Below are 23,630 nucleotides of genomic sequence, written 5' to 3' on the forward strand. Positions count from 1 at the left end.
ATCATAATGCCACTAATATAAATCCATGGTGCACCCACACTTTGAATACTGTGTCCAGTTCTGGTCACCCCATCTCTGAAACGATGTAGTGGACCTGGAAAAGGTTCAGAGAAGGACAAAAAAGATGATCAAGGATATGGAGTAACTTCCATCTAAGGAAAGACTAAAAAGATAAGGGCTGATGATCTTAGAAAATAAGTCACTACGGAGGAATATGATAGAGGTCTATAAAATCATGAATGGTGTGGAAAAAGTGACTAGAGAAATGTTGTTTTTTTCTCACCAAACAAAAACCAGCAGTCACCCGATGAAGGTAATAGGCAGTAGATTTAATACAAAGGAGAGAGAGTATTTTTTCACACAATGCACAATTAAGTTGGGGAGCTCATTGCCAAGGGATGTTGTGATGGTCAAAAGTATAAATGGGCTTAAAAAAAAAAAAAGAACTAGATAAAGTAATGGAGGATAGGCTCATTGGTGGCTCTCCGGTCAAAATGGTCAAGGATTCAGCCCCATGCTTGGAGCGACCCTAAATCTCTGACTGTCAGAAGCCGAGAAGGGAAGATGGATGGATCACTCCAATTGCCTCTTCTGCACACTCTCCAAAAGCTTGGCCACTGTAGGAGACAGGATACTGGGATGGATGGACCATTGGTATGACCCAGTATGGCCGTTCTGTTCTTAAGGGCTGGTCTACACTGGGCTGGTCTACGAGAATAACGTAGCTGAAGTCGACGTATCTTAGATTGATTTCCCTCCCGTCCTCACGGTGCGGGATCCTCCTTTCACTCTGATGGAGTTGGGGAGCGCATTTGGGGATCGATCGATTTGTACCAGCTGATCCGGCGGGTAGTGAAGACGTACCCTAAGAGTCTGTTGTTTGCAGTCCTTTTGTAATAAAAGACGAAATATCCAGGCAATTGCTAGACAGAACTCACTGTTAACATGATGATCAATTAAAACTCACATTGAGTAGTTCCTGTAAAATCTCTTTTGTGGGCTATCTGATTGGGTGGATGCGGTTTCTTTCTTTGAAAGAAACATTTTAGTCATTTAAGTTTCTGTCATGCATATTGTTCCAGTGGAAACCTGAGAACAGCAAACCCATGGCCCATCTTTACTAGGAAAAAGGTGTGTTCTGAACTCAAGTTAGTTAACGCAAGGTGAAATCCTAGTGAAGACAAGGCAATTGTTATTTTTCACAGTAATTAGCAGATTGAATTAAAGACAGCTCCCCCACAAAGGAAGATTGTCTGCAGGACTCCATATCTGGCCAGGCAGAGAGATTGTGCAAGCGGAGTTTAGTACTTGGAGATATTTCGGCTTAAGAGTGGTTTATCTCTTTAAACTGATTCCTGATATACTCAGCTGAAATAAACCTGATTTAAATCAGAATAAGAGGGGTCACATAGCCTTTTGTACCTGTTTAACTAAACTGATTTTAAATCACACCTTAAGTCAAACCAGGACAACCTTAGATGTAGAAAAGTCCATGTTTTCTAGCCTAGACAGAACCTGAATGTTTAATGTAAACAGGAAGCAGGAAAAAAACCCAACCCTTCCTAAATTAAAAATAAAAACCCTTCTCTGCCTTCTCTATACATAATTAAAAAAAAAAAATCTAAAAAGCACATAAGTTCTTTTATTTCTTTTTTGCAGGTCACCTTAATAAATCTCTGGTGAAAGGTGGGGGAGAACACTAGGTTTTCTGTGATGCATTATACTTCAGACTTGCTAGATTAGTGAAGTGAGAATTAGTGCAGTTCTACTGTATTATTGGAAACTGCTAGTCTGATTTCCCTGGGCTGGAAATATACTCCCCAACCAGTCTCAGCTGTCAGAGGAATGTGGTTTAACCCTTGTTGTTCACAGTTTGCAACTGAAAATAATTTAAAAAGTATTCCAACTAGAGGCAGCATGTTTATGGAATGAATAGGGCCAAGAAAGATGGCTATAGCTGTGCTCTCCACTGGGTTTAACCCTTCCCTCCTTTTTAGAGCAAATTCGTACTCTACTATAATGAGCTTTGAGCTGAAGTGGGGTTATTATTGCTATTATATTATCAACACTGCTAGGTGCTGTGCTCACATATAGTTAGACTTAATTTCTTCCCTGAAGAACAGTTTGCCTGTTCTGTAGTCGGAGAGGAAAAACGCACAGTAAATGTGGGACTGATCCATAGCATATGGATCCAGATCCAAAATTGCTAAAAGCTTGAGGTGCATGTGGATTTGGGTATTCATATTCAGCCACCTCTGTTCGGTTTTTTAAAAAATGCGCATTTATTTATTTATTTACCTACCTTTTTTTTGGTTGGTATCCCCCCCCCACCCTCTTTTTTTTTTTTTTAAAGCTGTCTTTGCTAATTGCCTTTCTTTAAGTATTCTCCTCCTTCTGAAATTTTACAGGCTTCATAGCTTGGTGTGTTTTGAGCATTAAATTGAATCAATGAAGGCAGCAGCTATTACGTTTTTGAAAACTGGCATCTCAGAATGGACAGTAACTTTGTTTTCCTGCCAGTGTTTGTGTAGCCTTAACATAGTGATGGCATCAAGCTAGTGGTCCTTGAAACCGATTTCATAGAGTTGCCACAACATGCAGAGCCAGTATTCTTGGATCCACATTGCAGACTGCTGTGGAGGGAAGAGAAAGGGGAAATGTCTTTATCATTCAGAACTGTCCTAGGGTTATTGCATCCTTGAGATAGTTACTGCAGAAGAGTTGGGGCAGTCCAAAAGCAATTGTTTGTTTTTTCCCTCCCAGCACCTCTCATCTTCTTCAGATGTTTGCTTATGGTGTGATAGAAAGTTCCTGTCTTGCAGAAAAATGCCCTATTCATTTTTTGTTAGCTGCTTCAATTTTCATGCTTTCAAGCACATCTGGAATCCTGTTTTTGCTTATCCTCATTCTGTAGAAATGTGATGGTCAGGGTGTGCAATAGACCAGTAGTTTTGTGTGTGTGTGTGTGTGTGTGTGTGTGTGTGTGAGACATAATATTATAATCTCTTTGCAGAGAAAAGCACCATCCTGTGCTGGGTGTTGCTGTGGTACTACCTACCCCATGCTGATGGCCCGTAAGTGGTATCAGGGGACAGCACCGGCTGCCACTAGGCAGGGCTTTGACTCTTGCTTTTAATGGCAGTCTCAGCCGTAAGGAAGAGCTGGCATCACCCGCTGTCTCTAGTCTAGCAGATACCTATGAGCAAATCACCATGCCCACCGGAATAGATGTGGAGACGCATGTGTATAGTGATGAAGTGGAGAGGAGATGTTTGGGTGGGAGGTGAGGAGATGTGTGTATAGGGGGAGTGAGAGCAAGCGCTGAGCAGCTGAACCCACTTAACTGCTTCCGCCTGTGTGGTCCTATGTAGCAGCCTTTGACCTCAGGCTCTTCCCCTGGCTACAGGTCTTGATCCACTGCCGAGAGGGTACCCTAGCTATGCTCTCACCCCCTTTTTCTCATGCTAGAGGTAAGGCTGCTGGGGAGGGAGAGAGGTAGCTGCTTGGTGCCCTCCCACAGCAGATCCAAGGGTTGCTAAAGAAGTAGAGGACAGAGACTGCTACGTGTGGTCAAAGCCCAGGTGTCTTCAGTGTGGTAAGCCCTGGCGTCTTCACAGCCACATTCACCTTCTCCACCTTCCCCCCCACATGAGCAGCTACTCCCTGCCCCTCGGCTTCTCGTCTGTTTTGGGGCGAGGGGTGATTCTTCTTTGGCTTCTGCCAGAAATGTTTGTGGGGGATACAGGTGGCAGGCCCCCTACAGCTCCTCTTAGGGCTACTCTTGCTATTGGAAGCCGGTGTTTCTTGCTGCTGTTCCCAACACTGATGATGACATAGTTAGGTGAGGCCCAACAGCGGAAATAGGGTTTCTTCCTAGAAAACAAGTTGCCTTCAGAACCACTGAGCAGCCAAACCCCAAAATATATTTTTACTTCTGAGGTGACCAAGGTTGTAGTGCTAATCACCGTGATGCTCAACACGAGGTTGATGTTTCCAGCCACTCTTTCCAAGGCGTCACAGATACTTTGTATAGGTTCACAAATTATGCTGGAAAGGGATGATGTAGTGAGAAACACTTTCCTGATGTCCAGTTGAGCCAGGAAACATTAAACCCAAGGATTAACTCGAAATAAACTGTAGGTTTTTATAACAATGCATCGTTTATATAGTGAAGAAACTACGTGGCAACTTACAGCAAGTCACAACAAATGAACAACAAGGCACCAAAAATTAAACAAGCATAATAGCAGCTCCGAAGAGTTTACAATCAAAAGGGTTTGCAGAGGGGCTCTCAGACCAAATGGTGAACTACTTTTTGCAGCTCTGTAGAACTTCCCATTCTTATTTAGCAATAGGACAATAGTACATTAATAAGCTCCATTTCCATGGAGATTTTTTTTTGAAGACCAATAAACCTTTGTGTGCATAGCTGCATAGAATAGTCCTTGGGCATCTGTTCCTGCTGGGGACTCTCTCATCTCAAGATCACACCTCTAACATGGTAGATGGGAGGTTGTTCTTTAGGTGTCAATAGTATTTGTGTATTCTAAAGTAGCTACTAGAGGGAGACAATCCCATATCCTTGAGTAGTACAGGAAACCCCATGCACTCACATTACACACATGCAGAGGAAATGCTGTGCCAGGGTATTCATTTAAAATCTAATTCACTGCACTTTTTATTTCTCATATGTCTCTAACTGACAGGTACATTTAAAAATATTTGTCCTTTAGTGTGCAAGTCAAATGAGATGGTACAGCTTATGACATAGAGGAGATCTGGGAGGGAGTGTAGCCAGAGGACTGGGTAGTGGACAGAGAATAGACATCTTGATTCTATTCCACTCTCTACCATTGACCTGCTGGGTGAACTTAGGCAAGTTACTTAGACTTCTTTATGCCTTGTTTTTTTTCTATCTGTAGAATAGAGACAATAACCCATCTGTGCAAAGTGCTTTGAGATCTTCAGCTGGAAAGCACTATAAATACTAAGTATTATTACTTTAAAGTGTTCCTGGGCTATAGATTAGTTTATCCATACTCTCTTTGGCCCCAATTCAGCAAAGCATTTAAGCACATGGCTAAGACCACCAATGTTCAGCAAAGCTCTTAGAGACATGCTCTGCTTTAGGCATGTGCTTTCAGTGTTTTGTTGAATAAATAGGACTGCTAATGTGGGCTTTTAGGAAGATTTTTTTTTTTTTTTTTTGGTTTAACTTAGTAATAGAGTCTGGAAGTGTGGCCTTTGTATACATCCCTTTTGTAATAGCATTACTAAAACTGAAGGCATGCATTAGTCTGACCTCCTCTTTCCGCTATGTTTAACATTAAATTAGGTTGTGATTAATGCTGGTAGCTCAGAGGAATAATGGAATGACATTAATGAGCCTTTTCTTCATCATGATCAGGTTCTCCAGCGCTGCCCAGCAACATGGTATATTTTGGAAGCTCTCAGGACGAGGAGGAGGATGAAGAAGAGGATGAGGAGACAGAGGATACAAAGGCAGCCACAAACAATGCTTCATCTTCATGCCAGTCAACCCCCAGGAAAGGAAAAACACATAAGCACGTTTCAAATGGGCATGGTAGGTCCTAAATCATTCTGTCTGTCTTCCTGCAGCCTACGGTTGAGAAGCGAGGGTGGGAGTTGTGGGGGACGCTGCCTCGTAAAGAATTCTAAGAACTGAATTATATTCTCAGCCTTGCAGTGACTTCACATCTGGGAGAAAACTGATACTGTCCATACCATGAAAATTGTTCGCATCTTCCCTTTTATCCAGCTTCTGTCAAGAGGCTGCAATTCTGTCGGTCTGTGGGAGAAATACAAATGAGCAGCCAGGGAGCTGGTTAGAGCTGCATGGTGAAAACAGTTTTGCTAATCCCTGATGCTGCTGTTTGGCGTTTCCTAGCTGCCTTTACTTGGATCAGGGGTAGGCAACCTATGGCATGCAGGCCGAAGGCGGCACGCGAGCTGATTTTCAGTGGCACTCACGCTGCCCGGGTCCTGGCCACCAGTCCGGGGGGCTCTGCATTTTAATTTAATTTTAAATGAAGCTTCTTAAACATTTTAAAAACCTTATTTACCTTACATATATAACTAAACTATTATTGTATTATAGACTTATAGAAAGAGACCTTCTAAAAACGTTAAAATGTATTACCGGCACGCAAAACCTTAAATTAGAGTGAATAAATGAAGACTCGGCACACCACTTCTGAAAGGTTGCCGACCCCTGACTTAGATATTTAATTTGGAATAATTTAATGTTATTTAAATTAAATAGAAAAAACAAAAGAATCACCAAAATATATCCAAGAGGGAGCATTTTAATTTCGGATGTGAGATGTTGCTAGTACAGTTGCAGCTGAGTTTCTAAGCAGCAGTTAGCCTTGTCAGTAACATAGGACTTCACCCCTACATACGGTAATTTTTTTGGGGGGGGGATATCATCAGAGCTCCATTAGTCACAATCTATTTTCTTCATATGGTTGTCAGTCATATCCAGATAAACTAATCAGCGTGTGTCACCACAACATGTCCTGAACTCCTACTAACCTCAGGACTAAGCCTACTAGCCAGGGTGAAAAGAACCTGAGCTGCCGTGTCCCACTACCACCAAAGCCCACATGGTCCAATAGACATCAGCATCACCCAATGTTAAATCAGGGCTGTTCACCACAATAAACAAATTCTGTATTCCCTATTCCCTTCCACGATATCTCTTTGCTATGAAGAGTTGGCCCTGCAATGTCTGCCGGATACTTTCCCCTCCTCTCTGCAGAAGGGCGCAAACTCCTTGTCATAGCCAGCTTTCCAGGGAAGATGGAAGTGGCCATTGCTGGCTGCACCTGGGTTCTTTGCTCTTTCTTCCTTCTGAGGAAAACACTAGGAGATCCAGGCTTCTCCGCTTCCTGCTGTCTCATTCCCATTTTGCATGAGATTTTCTTTATGAGGAACTGTTTGTAGGATCAAAGGTACTATTGCCCCTTTTTGACCCAAGCAACTAGTCAAAGTTCAGTACTCTGGGGATGCTCCAGTTGGAGGTAGAAATTGATGGAGTCTGGTACTTTGGTGCAATCTGGTTTATTTATAAGGAATGTACAAAATTCTGCTTCTCCAAAAGCAGGATGAACCAATAACAGAAGGAGCAATTTCATAGCTTGCCATCCAAGCCTCTTTAGCTGGCATCAGACCCTAAAATCTTCTTCCTAGCTGTTTTCCAGGGTCACACTATGCTTACAGGCTGTTTCTTCGTTTTCTTGCTTTTTGCCTCGGTCTCTGTCACTCACTTCTGTGTTCTCAGTTTGAGTGTACTGCCTTACCTCATGCATGTATCCACCCACCTGGTCACAAAACCAGTGAAGCCCCCCCAAAGGCACTAGTTTCTGGGTATACTCTTAGGCCTTTTTTTTAGTTGTGGCACTTTGTGTTCCTTATAACCATCTTAAGTGAAGGGTAAGTTTATTTCTCTGTTTTTGGGCCAGTTGCACAGAAATAGAAGGGAAGAGGATCAAAGTCCAGAATTAACCAGTACAGACTTGTGCATAGCGCAAATGAGACTCTCAGCTCTGTAAGATGCAGGGCTTTAAATACATGTATATGTTGTGCCAAAAGGGTTACTGTACATTGGCACATTTTCTTTCAGAATGCCCTGAAGTGCAGCCACTTTGAAATTAGCTTGAAATCAGACACACCTGAACCCTCAGTTGGGGGTAAAGTGTTTAATTATTTTCACTCTTAATAATGACTTGATACTCTTCATCACTAATCAGAGTCAATATAAGTGAGGCTTATGCATTAATAGTTATGCTGAAGACCTTTATATAGTACTTGAGGGATTATGTGAAATGTTTTGTCAAAGGTGATGAAACATAATCTCCCCCAGAAGGTGCTTTGTGTATTAAAAGCTACCTAGTTTGAGAGTTCCTTAAGTTTTCAGTGTCTGTCATATTTGTTGCTGGTTTGTGTGTCTGTTTCAAATGAGACCACGCGCAAAAGCAGATGGGAATGGCTGCTCCAGTTGAGCTTAATCTAGCATGGGAGTCAATTTTTAATGGATTAAAGTCTTTTGTTTTTACAGTACTACGTGTAGACAAACACTATAGGCCTGAAAATGTTAAACATTTGCTATGACCTAAAACAGCAAAAGTTCAAAGCTTGATTAGTGTCATTAGATAGTGTCAAATAATTGCTTCTTAATAAATGCAGGAGGCACGTTAAATTTCCAGGATGACATGATCATTTACCACTATGATTGTACTGGCCTGTAGCAGTAATATGATGTGTTGCTGGAGTACTCAGTTCTTACAAACTATTTGTATATGTTTTTGTAACCTGTGGAGTCTTTTGTTCAGTGGTGTTGCCTAAGTGGAAAATACACACACATTAGAAACTTTCATACATGTGAATTAGTTTTACTCATATTAGAGGAATGAGTAAATTGGCTTCTCTACTCCTACCCTGCTGCACTATTACGTGTATTGTTATATTCCCACTTTCATGGTATTTCCATCACACTGTGAATATCTAGCTATGATATAGAATATGAGAATGTATAGGGAGATAAGTGTTTGCCCCTTCCACCTCCCCCCCCAAACCTTCGTGCTAGAGTGGAGAGAGAAATATGCAGTAGTGTGATAGGCATTGTCCCTGACGCAATATCGAAGTGCAGGCAGCAATAATTTTGTGGTTAAACTGTTTTCTGAGAGATTGGTGCAGTTGCCACGAGGGAAAATGGTGGAGCTGTGCTTTAAAAATTGGTACCACTTCATTGCCACATTGCAACTGATTAGGGGAGAGTCTAGCAGATGTTAAAATGAGTTTGCAGGAGCCCCTGTTTAAGACTTGGATCGTGATAGAGTCTTTTCCTGGCTTTTTGTCTTGGTCAGACATTAATATTTGGTTGAAAGGAGTCCTTTGTACAGTTTCAGGTGTATCTTGTGGAGTAATTTGTCACCATACACACCAGATATCGTTTGTCTTAGTATTGTTTATGGGAACTTCAAAAAATTTTGCTTTTTAATTTATTTTCGAACGTGTTGCAAGCAAGATGAGCCAGACAAAAGAGCAGATTGGTTAATATGAGTTTAGCAGCATTTCCTCTAAAGGAGAGAATTTGTAGTTGCTTGTGAACAGTAACAGAGAATAAAAGTGATAATTCTTGTAAATAGCATGCTCATGGACTAAAGCACAAACAAGTGCTACATGTAGTTTGTAAAACTTCTGCCAAATTGAACAACAACAAATACCAATGACTTCCCCCCTCCATAAATACCAATGACTTCCCCCCTCCATTGTGTGGATCTTTGGGGGGGGGGGGGGGAGAGAGGGAATGTTTTGAGTAAGCCCTAAAGCTAAACATGGCATTGAGCTCCCAGTCAGAGTGATTTTAATTGCTTTAGGATTCACACTAAGGGTTAAAATGGTGAAAGCTAGAACTTAATCAATTGAATCACTTGGTTTCCACTCTGCAACTGACTTCAAAGACTATCTTACCAGCTAAGAGACCAGATGAATCTTTAGTGAGAATTAAAAAAAATCACTCTTGCTGTTATAGTATTTTTAAATGGTTGAAATAGATGTATAGAATGTGCAGCAATGGTCTTTCTATTCCTTTTTAAAATCATGTGGTTTGCCTTTTAACTTCAAGCTTCCTGATACATATTATAGAATTTTGTGGTGAATTTCAGCATTAATTTATGGAAAACAGAGGAGTCTCTGTGTTGCAGTGGTTAGAACAGAAGTTCTGGAGACTGGATTTTAATCTCAGCTGAACCATTCACTCATTTTGACCTTGAGCACATACCTCCATAATTGCCAGTGCCTAGATGTGCAATGTGTTTAAAATGTCTGCAAACTCCCCAAAATGGGAGAATCACAAGAATTCTCTTGTAGCAGACTAAGAAGCTTAAAGTAGCGATTGACTAATTTCTTCAAATGTGGAGATTTCAGGATTCCATATTTCTGACATCAATTTAAAAAAATTGTCAAAAACTGAGAGAACTGTGAATGTGGCGCTCCCTTACCTGAGAAGGTCACTTTTGCTCTCAATATACTTCAATCATCCAAGCTCAACTTTTCATTTTTCCTTGGCCAGTGCAAACTGGGCCTAACGGTATCCGAATCAGTTATAAACCATGTTCTGAAATGTGTCTAGAACATGGTTTGTAAAACTTTTACTATTCGGGCTTTTGGGCAGAGGGGAAAAAAACTATTCTTGGAAGGGTCACATTTAAAAACCTTTCTGGCAAATACATTTTTACTCTTAATGTAGATTGGGTCTTCAGATAAAGCAAGGAGACATCACTGCAAATACTATGTTGGATTTTAGGGCATCCTGCTTCTTTATTTAAAAAAAAAAAAAAAAGAGGAAAGAAAAACACTGAAGAACACTTCACTTCTCAATTTGCAATGGGTAATTTAGCAAAACGATTCTCAGTACATATATAGACTCGTAGTAACAAATTCCCTGTAAGATCAGGGGGTGCTTATTGTTCTTCATTTCAGCGCATCGCACAGTGTCCTGTGAGCTATGCCATAAGTAGCATCACTTGTGAATGTCAGTGTTTCTGAATATTTGTATGGGAATCCTGAATGTGTGGTTGAATGCAAATTATGCTACTCAGTTTTGTTCTGCACTGAAATTGATATTTTGGGGTATATGCATGAGGTACAACTAGGGTGACCAGATGTCCTGATTTTTATAGGGACAGTCCTGATATTTGGGGCTTTGTCTTGTATAGGTGCCTATCCCCCCCCCCCATCCCAATTTTTCACACTTGTCGTCTGATCACCCTAGGTACAACGACTATCACATCCAATTGGATTTGTCTTGGCAAGGAAAAAAAAAACAACATAGAAACATATCTGTTTTCCCCAGTATAGAACAAGAATATTTTAGAGGCATGGTGCTAGCCTAGAAAGTGAATTGCCACTTATTTGTGCGATTTGCAGCCTTTTGTTGAAATATCATAGAACCACTAATTGTTGCAATAAACATATTTTTGCACATGTAATTTTTCTGCAAAAATATTTGTAACATGAAAATTACCAGTTCTGCAGTAATTTGCATATCTAAATATGCAAATTAGACACCACAGTTTGGGACTCTTGTATCTCAGCTACTGAAAAGCCTCATGACCTGAAGAAAGGAATAGGGGAGCCTGAAACTGAAAAAGAATGGAATTGAAATCTGAGTGAAAGACTTGTTACCTCACATGGGCTAATGTTATATGGACTCACTGCTCGACGAGAGACCCTTTTGACATCTATTGGTCATGATAGGTGAGTTGAATAGTGAGAGAGGGCTAGAATAGGACAAAACTCTGCATTTTAGCTTTGAAGGTTTGAAAAACAAAAATATTTTACATCATTAACATTCCTCCCTCTCCCCCACCACATACTTATTTACACATAGTTTTAAACGACATGATTGGCTGCAAGAAGCCTACAGCATAATCCACAACAACTGCCTTTTAACCTGTAGAATGCAGCAAGAAATCTTACCGTGGAGTTGTGCACCTACAATTTAGATAAAGTTGAGCTAGGGTTGAGATACATGAACAACAATGCCATCCTATTTTATTCAGTTTAGCACCTGATGATGTAGTAAGTACCTCCTCAAACCGACATAGAAGAATTTGTGGGGTCAGAAAGTGAGTTTGTAAGAAATGCTCAGTACAACTCTGAAGATATATGGCACCTAAAGAAAACAGGTGAAATTTTATTTTAAATAGTCATATTTGGGTGAATAGCCCACATCTCTAGTTCATGCAGGAGGGAAAAACCTTTTAAAATCGTTTGGTCCTTTAAGGCTGTTTGGGAGCCAAATGAATGTTTTCAGACACACTGACTTAAAAATGAATTTCTGCAAGAGAGAGAGAGGTCTTTGTATAATAATGCAGAATTAGTACCAGGCAGTCATTGGGTTTGGGGAGAGATGTGTGTAACGACATGAGGCGTGCAGCTGAATATCTAGCTCATGTTCAGGAAATTGCGGAGGTTCCCTTTTCCTCTCCAAAATAAAACTTCTCCTTTTTACCCCTCTTCCCATCCTGATTTTATAGATATATAATTATTATTTATTAAATACAATTTTATTTAATGTGTAGATTCATTTTATTAATGCAGCACAGGCTTTGCTGTACCTTGCCTTATCCTCAAAATACCAGTGCATAGGAAAATCTGCCACACATAGGTTTCCCACCAATCTTTCCAGTACATTCATACGGTATCTCAAGTGTAAAAATAGGGTAGGATAAGCCCAAGGAGTGTTTGTGAGGGAAAGCTCTATACACAGAGCCAGCTGTAGCTTGAACCTAACTAGTTAGTGTTTTAAATATTTATAAGACTGAGTTTAGCTATCATCATATACAGTACAAAGCAGCTCTGGTGCTGGACATGGTTTAGCAAACTTGGGTATGTGTTAGTTTTTAAGGACTTCTCTTAGAAAAAGTGTTGCAAAAAGTGCAGTAAATTTTTAAAACTCAGTAAGTGTCAATTTCTTTCTCAAATGTAATTTATCTCTAGTACTGAGAAGAACCGAGGCCTTATCTGTAATGGGGTTTTGAGCCACCATTGTAGTGGTACCAGTCAAACCCCAAGTGTGGACACAATTTACACCAGTGCAGTGCAATTTGTAGTGGGTCAGGTTTCAAACACAACAGGCAAAAGTCATCGTATCTGAACCTTTCTGTGACTACCTATGCTCAGAATACAAACACAAGAGCTGAACCAGGGGAAGCTGTGCTGGTACAAATCATGTACCCTAAGTCTCTACTGTTGCAGCTATACCAATGGCTTAAAAACCCCAGTATAGACAAGGCTTGAGTTAAGGGTTCTGTTTCCTTCGCACATTTGGTCATCACCACTGACTTAGAGCAGGGAGTTGCATGCACTCCATATGTTTCTCAAACTGCTTTAAGGAAACAGTATTCTGAGTATAGGTGTTCACAGATACATCAGATTAAGTGGTTCTGAACCATCTTGTTTGAAATTATATGTATTAATAATTTGCCTATAGAGGTTTTTATTCTTGCTTGGGGATAGTTCTCTCTCTTACTTGCCTTTAGCTAAAAGTCTCATTTAGGAGAACAGACCTGCTTGCTTATAGTAGCATAATAATTAAAGCCTCCAAAAGGTTTTTTCCTTTTAATTGTGTTTTTAAAAAATAACTTCATGACTGAAACCTTTTTTCTTCCATCCTTTCAGTTGGGAGTACACTTAGTAAGAAAACTGCTATAAGAAAAGCAGAAATTTGGCAAGCAGGCAGATGAGAGTATTTCTGGGACGGCAAACACTGTCACTGTAATGAATAAATATGTATATTCAGTTTTTTAGATAAGCTGTAAAGGGCTGACCATCCTACTTTCTCAAAACAGACAGCCAGATACCAGGAATTAGTAGCTGGCTTGTTTTAAATCAGATTTAGTCTCAATAGTATTTCAGTTTTCTTTTTCTTAGGCAAGTGCATGTTGCTTTCTTCTAGTCAAAGACACTTTGACAATATGATTTCCCCTTTAATTATTTTTCTCATATGGTGATACTTTTATAATTTCATAGAAATGACCTTTTGTCACCACTTCAGGCCTGAGTCTGATTTCATTTATGTTGATTCACACTGGTGTAACTGCATTAACTTGAATGGATTTACTTCTCACTTTCACTTGGGTGAGATCAGAATGAGAATTTTTGTGTTTATTGTAAATGCTTGATTTTTTTTTTTGTAGCGTTAAAGCCTAATTTAACTTTGAGAGGTTTGTATACAAATATGTATATTTACGTGTACTCATTATTAGAGTAGTGTTTTATATATGGGCACAATACCAGTTCTAAGTGTTGTTCAAAGAAATGAATAGTGACCTTTAAAGAGGCTGATACCAATTATTGTTTTAATTAGGGACGGTATGACTAGAACTGCTTTGCATCCAGTTTTCTCTCTTTTCTATTATGTTTTCAGGGCTTAAGCTTTTCCTGTGAGAATGAATATATTTTTCCTCTCTCCTACTTCTCCCTCTCCCGCTTTCAAGAATCTTACAAATTAAGACAAAAGATAATTACTCAGAAGGGTAAAACTGGCAGGGTTCCCACGACACTTAAAATTAATGATCTGTTGAGTACAAAATATACTTTGTCTCTTGTTCACGCTTTTTATATATATATATATATATAATATATAAAAAAATACACACACACATATACACACACACAATTTGACTTTTTGGCTATGTTTTTTGTTTAGTAATTTGCAGATATAAAATGGCAATGGGATACAGAAAACTTATCCTTTGACTTATGGTTCTGTGTATGCAGAACCATTTATGCAGTAAACCCAGTTTGTTCCCACTGAGTAAAAATGCACTTGCGTCCAGTGAGGAAATACATGTTTAACAAAGTTAAAAATTCATCGTGTGTGTAGTGCATCTTATTTAAAAAAAAACAATATTTTTGCAAAATCCTCTTTGGTTAATAATATTAGCTTTTTTATAGTGCCTTCCATCTGATCTTAGAACTCATTACAAGTAAGAATAAATTTATCCTCCTGACACCTCCTAAGAGAAAGGGATGCATTATCACCCCCATTTAACAAATTGGGAGATTGAGGCACAGAGTCTAGGGGACTCGCCCAAAGTCACACAAGAAGTTTGTGGCAGAGCTGGGAATAGAAACCAGGGGTGAAATCTTGGCTCCATCAAAGTCAGTGATAAAACTTGCAGTGACTTCTGTGGCAACAGGATTTCATCTCGGATCTTGTGCGTCTGAGTCTGATGCTGTTAATCCTGAGATCATCAATATTTTTTGTTATAACAGTAGTTTCCACTTGCTCTGTGCCCCAGGAAATGGGAGGTGCAGGGGATGTAAGAATGAAGTTACCCAGCTGACCTCAGACTTTTACATTCATCTTCTTAAATGTTACCACCACAACCCAACTTGGTAAATAATCCAAATAACCACTCAATTCGTGACACATTGAACATGTGCTGTGGGCGGGGGAGGGAAAGCAGTCAGCATTGAGGCAATCTAGATCTAGAAGCACATCATTCTGTCCACTAAGGGTGTGTTTTTGTTGTTTAAAGTAATAGAGAACGTGTGTAGGTGGATCTGAAATCCCCATCCTGGATCTAATGGAAAGCATAGCAAGCGTGCGTCATGTTTACTGAGGAGAAAAAGCTGTAGTGCAACTTTCATTTTAGGAGAAGCATTTCATTTAATTCACATAAGCAAGTGTTTCAAACAGATAACACTAGTAGTTAGGGGTGTGTGCCCAGAATCTCTTATAAAATATGTTCAAAATAGTATCTTTGTGTTAAAGTAATTAATTTTCTCATCTCATTAGTTCCTTTTCTTTCTTAATCAAGGAATCTTTTTTATTTGCAGCACGTTTGCTCTAAGAAAACACCTTAAAGGGAAATTGTTGAATAAGTTTGGGTCAACAGACATTTTTGTTGTTTGGTTACTAGAATATTCTCCAAAGGAACACTTCCATAATTTTTAAAAATTCCATTGGAAACCATTCTTTTTAAAGCAACACCATTCTCCTGTAGTGTTTGTAATCCCAACAGTGTAACTCCAGAAAACTGATTAGAAACGGACTATAAATAGGGTGACCATCTTTCTCTATGTTGAATATGGGACACCTGGTAAAATTACTCGTATACAAGCGAGTTCTAGGGCAATCAATCAGAACTAGGCAGTACAAACATTCAAATTAACATCTAGTTGACGGAGTCCCTTTTATTTACCTTCTTATCTTTAAGGCTATAGGGGAATGGTGACACTCCCCTCACACACAGTGGGAGAGGCAACACACACCCTTACTCCTCTCTCATAGTGGTGGGGGAGGGTGTCTGTGGCCGACAGACTCTGCCCTGCATGCCTGGCTGGGCCCCCGGGACGGACCCGCCTCTCCTGGTACCTGGTGTCATGTTTTCTCGAGGCAACATGTGCTGGGGCACACGGGGTCATATGCCCTCCCCCCCCTCCAGATTTCTGCCAGGGTTTACACCAGAATGTGGCCAGTAGCAGCCTTTCTGCCCTGTGCGGGAGCAAAGGGACAGGAGCTGCTTCCAGCTGTGGGGTGGGGAAATGACCTGGCCTGTGTCTTGCCAAAACTCATTCTTCCTCCGTCTCTTCTCTCCTCCCCCCCTTCCCCCCCCCCACTCCCCGCGCGGCTTGTCACTTCCTGCCCGCACAGTAACGAAAGGCGGGTAACACCTCCCGGCTGCTGCTGGCCACCGACATAACCCAGCACAGGCAGAAAGGGGTTAAACCCTAAGAATTAGGGTTGCCAACCCTCCAGGATTGCCCTGAAGTCTCCAGGAATTAAAGATTGTCATGGGATGAAACCTCCAGGAATACATCTAACCAAAACTGGCAATCCTACTAAGGATGCATTGTGCACCAGGGCCTAGGAAACCTGACTGCAGGGCTTCAGCAAACCCAGCCAGAGAAGTGGTGCAGCAGGGGAGGGAGCAGTCTCGCGCTCCCTGGGGACAGGATGCGAGGAGGGTGTCTGTCTGTCTGTGTGAGAAGAGGGTGCTAAGCCCCTGCCCCGGGAGCTTAGCGCACCCCCTTCCCCCGCCATTACTGATGGGGGAGAGGGACAGAAAATACGGAACAATTTGCCCGTTTTTAAGAAAATGTCAGGACACCTGCAGGAGGACTTAAACATGGGACTGTCCCTTTAAAAACAGGACGTCTGGTCACCATAACTATAAACAAACATGAAATTTGCTGGTCTGTATTTGTTCAGACAATGAAAACAGGAATATACCTGGTGAATGTTAATTTAAATGTTAAATTCTGTCTGTTTTTGATAATTTAAGGTCCTGGCTGTTTTCAGGAAATCTGTTTTTATAGGTACACCACATGTAACTTGGTAGTCCCTCTAGTATTTTTTGTCTTTATTTTGATTTGTATATAACGAGGCACCTACTAAACATCTAATGCTGACAGCAGCTTAAGTTTTTTTTTTTTTTTTAAGCTTTTTAAATGAAGAAGCTGGTTTCAAATATATTTTCTTTTTTTCTCACACCCAACCCCCATCTCTTCACTGCTTTCCCTTCTCACTTTCCAGTCTTCAATGGGTCCAGCAAATCAACGAAGGAGAAAGAAACTACCCATAAACACAAAAGCAAAGAGACCACATCGGGGAAGGAGAGGAACAGTGAACACAGGGCTGAGAGCCGAAAAGACCAGGCTGCTGCTAATCACCATCCTACTACAAATACTGGCTCCTCAACGAAAGGGCTCACTGCTAACAACCACCACCCTCTTCATAGATCGGCTCAGGACTTAAGGAAACAGGTAATGTGTTGTACTCTCATTTGGGCACATACGATGCACGTGCTCATAACCCCAGTACGCCAGCCCCCACTGAGGTAACTTTGGAATCTTTAATGTGTGGTATGAAGAAAAACAGGGAGTTGACTTTGAGTGAGAGAGAAGTGAGAGAGAGGAAAAAAAACATTACATAAATGGACAGCCCCTCATTGCAATACAATACACATTATTACCACAGCTTCACATCACACGAGGGTGTACATAGGGTATTCACATTTGTTTTTTTAATGAAAACTGTCTGGCACCTTTGTTGGCCTCTCTGCTGATATTTCCAGGGTTGGCTGAACACCGAGAATGACCTTTTTTTCTACCGGTGATCCTTTCAGGTTATGTTTGAGAGTCGTTGGCATTGTAGGGAAGCTTGTATTATCACGGTTTGTTGTATTGTACTTGGCCAATAAAAACTCAAGAGTCTGAGAGACTACTTGGAGTTCTTGGAAAATTATCTTCCCTTTACCAGCATCCGAATATGACATTCCAAACTGTCCCCGCACTCAGTGGCAGTACCACCAAGGTCTTCATAGGGCAGCAGATTTGTTGACTTTCACTCTGCTGGAGAAGTTTTAAAGGACCAATGGCCTGGTGGTTGTGGCTTGCCGCTGACTGGCGTTCAAAGAGGAAGTGTCTCCATCCCTTTTTTGGCAGTTGGGGCAGGAGCTCCTAAAACAGCAGTTTTCAAGTAATGTTTCTTAAATTATTTAAAAACCCATGTCGGTACCCTTTTAAATCTTCCACTGGTACATCAATTAATCCAGTCCAAAGCTGCTTGTTGTAGTGCCTGGGATGAGAGGAGTGCAGCAGAGGGAATTTGCCGCTCTTATGGCTTAGTTTCTCTTTTCTTAATGAATAGTTCTGCAACATGCCCTTTCAGAGATGTTTGTTTGTTGGCGCATACAGGCTTTCCCTCTGGTTAGCTGGCCTCCTGTAGAGCTACAATCTGGATTCTGCATGGCCCTCCAGGCCTTGGATGGGCACCTGCTAGGTTGGGCCATTAGATACTGAAAATAGCAGAAGGCAAAACACTGTATCCAGTGCCAAGAAAATACCTGCTTAGTGCAATGCTACGATAATGTTTCAGTCCCTCTTTAAAATGCCTCCAGCGGTTCCCTTTTGCCTCCTGAACCAAATTCAAGTTCCTCATTATTGCTTTCAAGGATCTCCACAATATATGTCCCTTCTATCTCTGCTCCTGTTCCTCCCCATCACATTTTTTGCTCATCACATGTTTCTTGACTGAATGCCCCTTTCTGTCCTTTGCCTTCTTCCATGTGGCTATCTATAACCTCTCTGTGTTCCGCTCCACCTAAGTCCCTTTTCAAAGCTCACTGCTTCAAGGCGTAAGCTATAGTGTTTATAGGTATTAAAATGAAATGTGCTGTTGTAACCTTTAAGATGCTTGAGTTATGCTGCAAACCAACTGTATGGTCATTTTGTGTTCACCCTCATCTTCTTGTTCTGCCACTCGTACCACCTTCCCCCCCACATGCACACATACACCACACCTGAGCTCCTGTGCTGTCATATCCTCCTATTTTTACATTAATTCAGCTTATAATTTCTTTGGGGCAGGCTTAGTCTTTATCTTTTTGCATAGCACTATGCATATCTAATGCTATATATAAATAATAAAAGAAAAGCTAAGGGATGATCTCTAAATGTGCTGCATAAGATACATATTTCAATTTTGAATATGTTTTTAAGCTTTGATCTTACTTGCTCTGAATGAACACTTGAATACTTATCAAAACTGGATAATAGCTGTACGAACAAGATACATACTGACATATTTAATCTTTGTACAATACAAACATCTAGTTAATATTTTGTGGTTATAGTATACCTTTTGTAATATCTGAATAGCATTTGTTTTTGAACCACAATAATCATAGCTAAAATCAGATTTGTATAGTACAGAGTTTGAGCACTATAGGATTCTGATCAGGAAATTCTTTCTTTCTGTCTTTCTCTAATAGGGATTTTGGCATATGTAACTGTAAAATACTTTAAAGTTGCAGTATAAAACTAAATTAACAACAGTGTCAGCTATTCCTAAAGTACACTGTTGTTACTGGGGAAAGTAACTCTGATTACGAGATTGCTGAACAGCAGATTTTGTATTTCACTTTTTTCTATTTAGCCTATGCTGTTTAGGGAATATATGTGAAATAACTTCCTCCAGGATTCAAGATTTTTTTTTTTTTTAATTTAACTTGGGCAGTTGTGTGCATTCACAATATTAGACTCTTTGTCATGCTACAATAAGGAAGACACAAATGCTAAAAACGATCCTTATATATTCCTCTACTGTTCATAGTGCTATGCAAACATAAAGTAATCTGCCTCAAATATAGTGATCATCTTAAAACTCAAGAAAATAGAAGGGGCTCAAAGTTGACAGTTTTGTAAGCTTAAAATTAAATCAGTAAGAAAAACCTTTAATTTTCATCCACAACCCAATACTAGAAAAAAACTGGCTCCCTATTTTTATGAATCTGTTGATAACTTGACAGTTACTAGCTGAGCTATTGTAAAAGGGCTGGTTACTCATATACAGTGATTTAACTGGTTGCAAAACATTAACCTTGCAGTTAGTGGGGACAGCATTAAATTTCTGCTTCTGATGAATCTTTGTTGAATTCTTTAGTGCTTTCCAAAAAGAGGAGAGTTGTTTCATTCGAGTGCCAGCCGCAGGACCATTCTATTTTCAGCATGTTTTTGCTGGTGGTGACAGCAGGGGATGATGAGGGGGTTAGTTGTCCTATAGGAAACAAAGGTAGAGAGCATCATAGACCCACAGATGTTTCTCTTTCTCTCTCTCTCTTTCTCTCTGGTGTGCAGTTGCTCTTGTCAATTGCACACTATCTGCCTTGCAGTCTTCCCCCAACCCCCTCCCCCCAACGCCACAGGAATTGTGGGGAGAGAAAATCTAGTTCAATAGGGCCCTCTGTTGGTCTAATAGGATAATTTAGCTCTGCAAAACTCCCAACTATGTACCAATGCAAATGAATGAATAAGCAAATGAAAAAGCTTGACATCTTATGGGACTCAAACAATTATATATTTTTTCCTAATAAGCTGTTTTGTGTGTGTGTGTGTGTGTGTGTGTGTGTGTGAGAGAGAGAGAGCGAGGATTGATCCTAGGTGCTGTGTGGAGGCATGTGTAAACCAATGCAAATCTAACAAACAGTCTTGAAGGAATACTTAAACTCTTTAATAATAATTTAAAAAAAAGTGAGGAGAGACACTACAGCAGTGGTTCTCAAACTTTTGTCCCGGTGACCCCTTTCACATAGCAGGCCTCTGAGTGTGACCCCTTTTATAAATTAAAAACACTTTTCATATATTAACACCATTATAAATGCTGGAGGCAAAGCAGGATTTGGGGTGGAGGCTGACAGCTCGTGACCCCCTCCTCCTCCCAAGTAATAACCTCGTGACCCCCCTGAGGGGGTCCTGACCCCCAGTTTGAGAACCCCTGCACTATGGAATCCTGAAGGATTCTGCATCCATTGATGGCTCCGCTGTGAAGACCAAAAGATATTGCTGCAAGACTGTGTGATGGCCCCATACAGTTTAACATTAAAAGAGCTAACAAAATTTCATGTGTTAGGAAAGTACTTTGGTCGGTACCATGAATGAGAGTGGTGTGAAGACAAATATATATATCAGCTAAAATGAGAGGGTAGCTGAAAACTAGAGACAAGTGTATTGGTATGCCTGGTTTCACTGTTAGCACAAAACTTTAACGAGTGTTGAAGGCTATTGTCAAACACTTTGTTACTACCTGAATTAAATTGACTTCTTTCTTATGTGGTCAGTGTAAGCACTGTCGCGGGATGGAGCTGTGTCACTAGACCCCCTGTGGTGAACCTGAGCAGCTGGGAGTGCGGTCAATTTATTAGGCTGACTCTCTGTGTGTGTATGTTTGGTTTGGCCGTTATTGGGGGGAGACGTATCAACTGTAGAAAGGTAAGAAAATGCCTACCACAATTATTTTGTTTTCTTTGGTACCAATCATCTGTTGGATCCTGAGAGACAAATACAGGCAAAGGAAGCATAGGTGGGTGCTAGCCAAAGAGAATTTCACATTTGCCAATGTGAAATTCTGAATCCACCAAACACTTTGTTGATGGCTATGACCATGTTCTTTGTTCCATTTGTTTCCCGTTGAAGAAGCTTATTGCAGCCTAATACAGTTTGAAGTATGGTCTATTCTGGTCCATACATATTTCTGTATGTAAATACGCCAGGTGCATGCTCTTTCTATGTATGGGAGATAGCTGTGGGCTTCTTGGGAGGGAGGACAAGAAGAGTAAATGAAACATCTCAAAACCATAAAGTTGTAGCTTATCTAACAAGACGACAGTTCAGAGGAAGTTCTCAAGTTCTTTTTAGCCTTATAAGATTGGCTTAGTGCTGGGGAATCTAGAAGAGAAATGTATCTTCAAATGTAGAAGACACTGGTACAAGTATAATACTGAAAGCAGACCGAACCCTCTTTGAAATAACTTTGTAGGGTGAACCAGGATTTAAAATGTTGTGCTCATAATGTAGGATGGAAGGTTAGATAGCATTAGTCAGATGAACCCCTTCAGCTTCATAACTGGCTCTGAGAGATCTATCTTGTTATGCCGAGGCATTGTAATGGCACTAACTGGTTGCAGTTTTCCTAGTAAATGCAATTTTCCAGGGGTTTATATCTTGGCAGTTTTAATTCTGGCCTAAAACTTGTAAAAGAGTTCAATGCATTTTTTGCCTTTGGGAAGGGGAATATTTTAGGTGTCTTATCAAAGTTGTCAGGATCCCTCCATTCTCCCTCCATCTGTTTTCCTGAGGCCATGTGTCACAGCTACCCTCCTAAATGATTGCCTGGGATTTCCTTTAGAGTCACTGCTACATAAAAAAGCAAGATGGGGATGCTCAAGGTACATCCTGATGGTCAGGGGCTGCCTCCACAGCTCTCCCAGGCCACACCTGCTCCAGGGAGTGAGAAACCAAAAAGAATCTTACCCAGGTCTTGCATTCAACACTTCCCAGGTCACGGGGCAGGCTTGCAAATGCATTTTTAATTGTAAATGGTTAAGTTTTATATACAGTATAAGCCTCCGTTTATCTAAAATGTTCACAAGGAAACCTGAAACCATCCAGTAAATAGGTTTTCCTTAGAAGAAGCTGGGCTTCGGTTTCTCTAACGGCTGGAGTCATGTGAAGAGGAGAATGCTGGCTGGTTTTAAAAGGGCACCATTCCAGCTCTAGGCTCTTGAGAACAGCAGAGAAACTGTGTGGAGAGTGTATGTGTATATATACAGTATAATCCAAGGGAGATAACTAAGAGGGAGGCTTTTTATTCTAGAGGCTAGAGCAGCGGAGTGGGAGTCAGAACTTCTAGGTTCTCCTTACCATTCTGTTGATTTCACTGTGTGATCTCAGCAGGTCATTTAACCTTTTCTGTGTCTCAATATATCCAGTAATAAAATGGTAGGCTGACCAAACAGCAAGTATGAAAAATTGGGACATGGGGGGGGGGGGGAATAGGCGTCTATATAAGACAAAGCCCCAAATATTGGGACTGTCCCTATAAAAATCAGGACATCTGGTCACCCTATAAAATGGGGATAATAATACTTGTCTTTATTGCAGAGGGATTATCAAGTTTAATTATTTGAAAATGGTTTTGAAATCCTTGGAAGGACATTTATAGAGGTGCAAGGTATTAACTGAGTTCGGGTTAAGCGTGGTTATCCAGTATGAGCATCCATTGTCGGTACATATATAGAAGGTCCGGACTTTGGATATTTGGTGGTTGCTTTTTGCATTCTCATAAACTGCTGATGCCCAGCTGATGTTAAGAATTTAAAGCTGCAGTGTTTAAACTTGGCTTCCTAAACTTAGTTACTTAAATAGAAGTGACCTGGTTTTCAGAAGTTCCCTTGGAAGCCAATGATAGTTGTCCATGCTCAGCACTTCTGATGGTTAGGCTGTTACTTTTAGTTTCCTAACTGGGTTTAGATGCATAACTTAAAGCACTTGAGTTGGATAATATGATGCAATAAAATATACTGTATAGAAGTAAAACTGCCCAGATATAAAACTTAACCAAGTATCTGCACATATCAGAACTACTGTACAAACTTCTATTCTGTATTAACAATTTTAATAGAGTGCCTCCCAACAATCAGTATATATGATAGACTGGATCCTTGACGGCCATCCTGATCTGTCGGGTACATAGTGTTTCAGCGATATAGACAAACAGATGTTTGTGTTTTTGGATATAAATTTCAGATTTA

General features: G+C 40.5%; 1 protein-coding gene across 1 annotated transcript in view; it reads left to right on the forward strand.

Annotated features, from left to right (window-relative positions):
• The window catches only part of JARID2 (jumonji and AT-rich interaction domain containing 2), a 323,190-nt gene that overhangs the window by 253,393 nt on the left and 46,167 nt on the right, over positions 1 to 23,630 (forward strand). Inside the window, 2 exon segments of the mRNA XM_054017985.1 lie at positions 5,408 to 5,584; positions 17,075 to 17,304. Of these exon segments, the coding sequence (XP_053873960.1) occupies positions 5,408 to 5,584; positions 17,075 to 17,304 (407 nt within the window).

This window comes from Malaclemys terrapin, chromosome 2 (genome assembly GCF_027887155.1).
Source record: "Malaclemys terrapin pileata isolate rMalTer1 chromosome 2, rMalTer1.hap1, whole genome shotgun sequence".
Taxonomy (NCBI): domain Eukaryota; kingdom Metazoa; phylum Chordata; order Testudines; family Emydidae; genus Malaclemys; species Malaclemys terrapin.